Here is a 6,960-nt window from a genome sequence, read left to right as displayed (position 1 = left end):
GGACACGAAAAAAGACAAAAAGGAAAAAAAAAAAAAAAAAAGAAAGGTCTATGGCATTCCTGAGAACATCAGGGTGCAAAGCAAACAATTTCAGCCCAGGGCACCTACTGTTTGAGGCATTCTGGTGTAACTTAATGTTGGCGGCACTCTGGGCAGGGTGCCTGAACATTCATTTATTCAGCAGGTGTTTATTGAGTGTCCACTACTTGCCAGATACCGTTTGAAATGCTTGGGATTCCTGTGGTGCTTATGTTCGACTGCGTGTGGGGGTGGGAAGACAGTCCAACAGTTATAAACATGTGATCATGTGTATCGCATGTGCTAATTATGTATTTATGTAGTAAATACATAATTTAGATAAGTAGTGTGTTGTGGGACGGTGAGAGCTCGACCAGGGTGTGGGGTAATGGAGTCCACTCACTGAGAATGAGACTAAAGCAAACGCGGGAAAGAAGGCAGAGACGTACCAATGCTGGCCAGGATGTGCACACACGGGAGCGCTTACCCATTGCGGGTGGCGATGCAAATTAGTTCAGCCATTATGCAAAACTGTATGGAGGTTCCTCAGAAGGCTAAAGCTAGAACTAGTGATCCAGCACCCCCTAACTGGGTGTGCTTCCAAAGGAAATGAAATCAGTGTGTTGAAGAGACGTCCACACCCGCATGTTTGTTGCAGCACTACTCACAACAGCCGAGATGTGGGATCAACCTCAGTGTCCATCCGTGGAGGAGTGGGTGGCGACATGGGGTATGTATGCGCAAGGTCACGTACACCCACGTGGATGGACGTGGAGGACAGGAAGTGAAGAATGCCAGGGACAGAAAGGGAAACACCTCGTGTTCTCACTCATGTGTGGAAGCTAAAAAGGAGCTCGTGGAAGAGTTGAATAGGGGTTACTAGAGGCTGGGAAGGGGGTGATGGGGGAGAGTGGTTAACAGACACAGAACCACAGCCAGGTAGGAAGACTGAGGTCCAGTGTTCTGCTGCTCTGCACGGCGCCGAAAATGAACAACTTACTGTATGTTTTCAAATAGCTAGAAGAGGATTGTGAATGTTCCCAACACAGAGAAATGATAAACGTTAGAGGTGACGGGTATGCTGATGACCCTGATTTGATCATTACGCATTGAACACACGTATCAAAATATGACACTGCACCCCATAAATATGTACAATGATTATGTATCAATTAAAAAATAACAGTAAAAAAAGAGAGGAGAGAGGGAGTAGGCCTTGCAGAAACCTCTGGTAAGAGCGTGCTGGGCAGAGGGACAGCCGTGTGAGGGCCACAGTGTGTCTGTGTGCTCCAGGCCAGGCAGGAGGCAGGCGTGGTTAGAGGGGTGGCCCGGGAGGGAGCCACAGATAACAGGGGCGTTTCGAGGACTTAGGCTTTTTTTCTGATTTGGATGGGGAGCCATTGGAAGATTATAAACACTAAAGTGACATGATCTGACCACATTTTAAAGAACTTTGACTTTTGTGTTAAGAAAAGGATATAGGACCACTATGGAAAATAGTATGCAGGTTCCTAAAAAAGTTTAAAATAGGATCATGACATGGTCCAGCAACCCCATTTCTGGGTATATACTCCAAAAATCGAAAGCATGGACCCAAAGGGCTATTTGTACACCCATGTTCATAGCAGCACTATTTGCAATAGACAAAAGGTGATAACAACCCATGTCCATTGATGGATAAATGGTGAACAAAACGTGGTCTACACACACCGTGGAATCTCATTCAGCCTTGAGAAGGAAGGAAACACTGACACGTTACAACATGCATGAGCCTTGAGGTCATGATGCTGAGTGAAATAAGCCAGTCACAAAGGGTGAACACCGTGTGATTCCACCTGTGGAGGTCCCTAGAGGAGTCAAACGTTTAGAGACAGAAAGTGGAATGGTGGGTGCCAGGGGCCGGGGAGTTACTGTTTAGGGGTGCAGAGTTTCAGATTTGCAAGATGACCGAGTTCTGTGGATGCATGCTGGTGATGGTTGCGCATCACCGAGCAGGTACTTAATGCCACTGAATTGTGCACTTAAAAATGGTTAAGATGGTAAATATCATGTTATGTGTCTTTTACCCCAATTGAAAAGAAACTAAAAAAGAAGAAAAGAATTTGGTATAGGAAGCCAGAAGGGGAAGGAGGAAGGCTCGTTGAGACACTTGTCAATGCGCCGCAGTCCTGGGACGCACGGAGGTGTGGGGTTTCCTAGCACATCTTGGGGGCGATCTGCAGTGCCTCATCGCCCTCCTGCCCCTGCACTGGCAGTGCCTCAGGACGCAGAAGCCGCAGGTGATCGGTGCCTTGCGGTTGAGAGCGCACGGAAAAGAGACGGGGAGACGCCCAGGACTGCAGCTGCGCTCTTACCAGCCAGAAACCAACGCACGGAACATGGGAGTCTGTTAATTAAAAGAGTCTGACTTTGAATTCAGAATCCTACGGGCACTGTGATGATGATGTGCCGTGATGCTGTGCACACGATGGGGGTTCAGTTACCCGCCACTTGTCCTGTTCATTGGCCTCTGGGTGGGGGGATACTCTGTGGGTTATTTGGAATTCCGTCTGCTATGTGGAAATTACATTTATTTAATATTTCTGTGAACTTCAGACTGCATGACACTGTCTGCAGCATCTCATCGTTCTCTCAATCCTGTAGACCTAAGAAGCCATGATTTTAAAATCTTTCTTGATACTATAAATTCTCATGTTTGGGGATAGACCATTCAAGAATGGCGCGCTTTTCTCGTTTCGGTCCCTGCTTAGCTCACATCGCAGGTGCATGTGTCACTGCTCTGGGGACCAGCTCTCCCATCTGAGATGGACCAAGTCACATATATAGTTGCTGGATTCTTCCAAGTCAAATTCTTGGCTCCCCCTTCCCATCATTATTTAATGCTTGGAGGGAGTGTTTTTTCTTATGCCAACTCATCAGAAATATAGAGCTGGCATGATTTTTCCAGTTCAGCAAACCTCCAAAAACCTGCCTGCCTCAGAAGGGGGCTTGGCTGCTCCAGCTATGCATATGGCCAACCCTCATTTAAATGAATCATTATCAGCAGAGCAGTGTGCCATGAGCAGGGTTAATTTGCAAAATCTGGTCTCCCCATTCTATACAGAAAGAAATCGAAGCCCTCCAAGCAAAGATGTCTGTGCTGGAAGCAAAAGTTCAACAGCTGAGAAGGGAGATAGACAGGCAGGGCGAGAGACCGGAGTGGCAGGGCTGTGACCTGGTCCCACTGATGGGCCAGCTGCAGGAGGTCAGCATGGCCGAGCAGGACACCCTGGCCACAGCCTGTCTGATTCCCTCCTGTATGGAGCCACCTGAAAGTGTAAGGAGGTACTGGTGGCCTAACTGATTCTGGATCATTCACCTCTTAGACCTGTTCACAGTGACGATTCTGTCTGCTCTCTCTCATCTATAAATATTTTCCAAGCAGTCTGTATTTTTNCTGAAAGTGTAAGGAGGTACTGGTGGCCTAACTGATTCTGGATCATTCACCTCTTAGACCTGTTCACAGTGACGATTCTGTCTGCTCTCTCTCATCTATAAATATTTTCCAAGCAGTCTGTATTTTTCGATGGAAGCACTATTAGTGTACATGGCGTGGGCCAGTCCTGAGTGCTGCAAGTCACTTCCCATGTTGGCCGCCCACCCTGCCGAGTGCCAGCACTCTTCCTCCAAAGGCCGCCAGACGGCCCACATGCATCTTAGAGTATTTGGGGAACGACTGTTCTCTTTTATGCACATAACACCTCCTATCCTGCCCGTTCAAGCAAGCCACACACGCTGTTCTATGGGGACACGTAGGCTCTCCCATGTCCCTCCGGCCCTAAAGTTTCCCTGCAGAGATCTGACCCCACGGCTCATGCCCAGGGAGAGGGGGAAGAGAGGTGGATCGTTGTCACGGTTCAGCCACATGACAGTGATGCTCCAGCACGCCTTGGGTTCTCCCGCCTGCTCCTTTGCTACCAGCCTTAAGCTGCTCCCTGGGCGAGATGAGCGGCTGTTCCTGGTGTTCTCACTTTACAGTCGAGGAAACCAGAACTCAGAAAGTTTCCCTGGTGATGCTTAGAAAGAGACCTTCTAATATATACCTACAGCTGCCTTTGGGTTTGAGCCAGCGAAGATAGTTTTCTTCCAGACAGCCAAGGAGGTGATTTCCTTTCCTGATTCTCTTTCCAGCCTGAAACAAGGAACTCCATAGCATGGTAGCTGCCAGAGCTGGGCCCAGAACCCAGATCTTACCATTTCTAGTCTTTTATTCTACCCGTGTTCTCTAGCTTGCCTTTTAATAGGGATAAGACACAGAGAGGGAGCACGTGTATGACTTTTGCCCGGCAATCCAGTGCTCTAGCCACTATCCAACTGGACAGGCTCTGGAAAGACTCTTCAAAGTTTGTGGCCATCTGCTTTATGATGCTATTAGGAAAATCGGATATGGGGGCGGTCCTGAACATGATGCAAGGTTGTCTGGGGGATCCTCTGGGGAGAACCCGTCTTTCCAATCCCAATGTCCCCACTGAGGTCACAGAGGCTGTCACTCTTTTGTGCTGAAACGACTGTAGGAAAACTCAAATATTTCAATGACGTTCAGAAACTACAAGGCCTTTGTGTAGGAAATCTTAGGAATATAAGGTTGAAGAATTGCATGGGGAGGGTAGGAGGGAACTTACCAGAGTGGTTTAAAGACACACAGCAACGTGCACGCTCAGGTTGCTAGTTACTAACATGAGCTTTCTCCTGCAGTGACGGTGTCACATAGGTGTCTTCAGCACAGGCTGCTCATGGTGGGCCGGGGCATTGGCACTGGTGGAGCTTTGTGCTGCCGGAGAGTGACCACCCTGAGACATCCTCATAATCTGGGCGATCCTTGAGGGGTGACCCTTGGCATCAGCCTTACGTACTTTGAGGTGCAGGGAGGCACCTCCCTGTCTGAGCTTGGGGTGCAGGTGCACGTTTTGACTGGTCGGCTTCCTTTCTCCCAGCCTAGGGAGGTTAGGCACCAGATGGTTCCCTGCCACGAATGCCAACCGGAAACCCCCATCATCCATGTGTGGGCTTTCCATTTGAGAAGGAAGACACGCCTTTTCCAAGCTGACAGGCTGCAGCATGGATTCATAGACATGGAGCATTTGAAAGACGCCAACGTACAGTCTCATGGCGCGACAGATCGGAGACAGCTTGACCCAGTTTTTTACCTAATTGTCCATGATACCATTAACTGGATTCTTGCTATGAAGTCTTTCAGAAAGTGCTGACTCAGAGGGCATGTTCTGTAGGTGCCCCAGCCAGATGAGTCCATCTTATATATTATCAGCGGCTGCCTTTGCTGTTTATGAGAATGGTCTCTTCTTAGGCCAGATGGAGAGAGATCCAGACAAATTGTGAAATAGGAAAATCTCGAAGTCTTACGAAGTGAGGTTGCAGAAAATAGTATTGTCACAAAAACCTGGAGAAACAGATCACTCAACCTCATAACAGTTATAATCACCCTTCATCAGGATTTTCAGAGAGGCCAGCGACAAACTCCGGGTCCTCTCTGGAGAGAAGCTGCTTCTCGACCACATGCAGGTGCCGAGGGAAGGATGTGCTGTTCTCCCCAAATAAACCTTTCATGAGCTTGAAAAGAAACTTCCCGGGTGCACTTGGCATTTCTGAGCGTGTCACTGTTGGAGACACAGGTGCTTGCGTGGAGGCCGTCGTTCCTGACTGGTGTCTTGTTGGGCACAGCCGGCTGATGTTAGTGAAGGGCTGGCAGGAGAAAGAAGCCCAGTGGCTTTTTGCTGCAGTGTTATCATAGAAATCAAAGCAGCAGTTTGAATGTTCTGGTGTCTGCATTTTGGATGGGACAACTCAGCAGGCAGACGGGAAGCCTTGCCTTCTCAGAGATGTCACCGCTGCCTTTTTTTTTTTTTCCTTTTTGTCTTTTTTTGTGTCCGGCAACAGATCACAACCCTCAGTGTCGCGCCCGTACCGGACCGGGACTGGCAACGGGATCGCAACCCTCGGTGTCGCTCCCGCTCCTCTCTCAGCCAGTGAGCGGGACCCGGTCTGTATGTGGGGTCCGAACCCCCGGTGGGAGCACCGCCACGCTCCCAAGCAGCGCACTGTAGCAGTGCGCCACCGGGCCGGCCCCACCGCTGCCTTTTGAGCAGACCCGGCAGAAGCAGGTTTTTTCCAGGGAACAAACGCAGAACATTTTTAAAGCACCAGAGAATCAGGAACTCAGAGTGTGGGGGCCAAAAGAGCAGGGTGTGCGAGAAGACGGGGCCACTTAAAAGATGTGTTTGTCTCGATGTCCCGCATCCCTGGGGTTCCAACCCTTGGCTTTGAAACAAACTCCACATCTTCTCCTGCAAGTGTCCCTGGCTGAGGGATCTGGGGCGCTTTGACCCTATGGGTTTGAGTGTCCTGCGGCTCCACACCACCTTCCGTGTAGGGGAGAGAGGAGACAGGGTAAAGGCAGGAGGTGACAGTTGCCGTGGGCCACGTCCCTGTGTGTTGGCTTGCAGTCCTGTGTCTGTTTGGAGTAAGTGGAAGATCACAGTGTCCCCCCATCTCTCCAGCGCCTCAGCCTCCCCTGGCTTTCCGCTGGCTTTGTGAGCGGGCACAGTGTGGCACGCATGTGGCAGCTGAGGGAGGCAGGGCCACTGAGGGCGGTCACAGCCAGGGCAGGGGTGTGTTCCATGCTTCCTAACACTAGCAACGCCCGTCCGGCTTGCGTCCGTCTCCGGCTGAGATCCTCTTTCCTCAGCTCCTGGGAGTTTGCATGCTTCGTGTTAAATGTGTTCTGGCACCTGAGGCCACCAGAGGTGTGAAAGAGGGAGGGGAGGGGGGCTAGCGAGAAAAGGGCCACAAAAATGGTCACATTGTGTAAAGCTGAATACACTGATTATTCTGATATGAGCATCACATACTGCACACGGGTATTGATATTCAACACGGTACCCCACA

General features: G+C 49.9%; 1 protein-coding gene across 1 annotated transcript in view; it reads left to right on the top strand.

Moving 5' to 3' along the window:
* LOC103588237 (disrupted in schizophrenia 1 protein-like) overlaps positions 1–3,334 on the top strand; it is a gene marked incomplete at its 3' end in the record, with an annotated part of 29,241 nt that extends 25,907 nt beyond the window's left edge. Inside the window, exon 3 of the mRNA XM_008569860.1 lies at positions 3,126–3,334. Within this exon, the coding sequence (XP_008568082.1) occupies positions 3,126–3,334 (209 nt within the window). The remainder of the gene's footprint in view (positions 1–3,125) is intronic.
* Between the last annotated feature and the right edge of the window lie 3,626 nt (positions 3,335–6,960).

The sequence above is a fragment of the Galeopterus variegatus genome, unplaced genomic scaffold (assembly GCF_000696425.1).
Source record: "Galeopterus variegatus unplaced genomic scaffold, G_variegatus-3.0.2 Scaffold537, whole genome shotgun sequence".
Lineage (NCBI taxonomy): Eukaryota > Metazoa > Chordata > Mammalia > Dermoptera > Cynocephalidae > Galeopterus > Galeopterus variegatus.
This window is presented reverse-complemented; position numbering and strand designations above follow the sequence as displayed.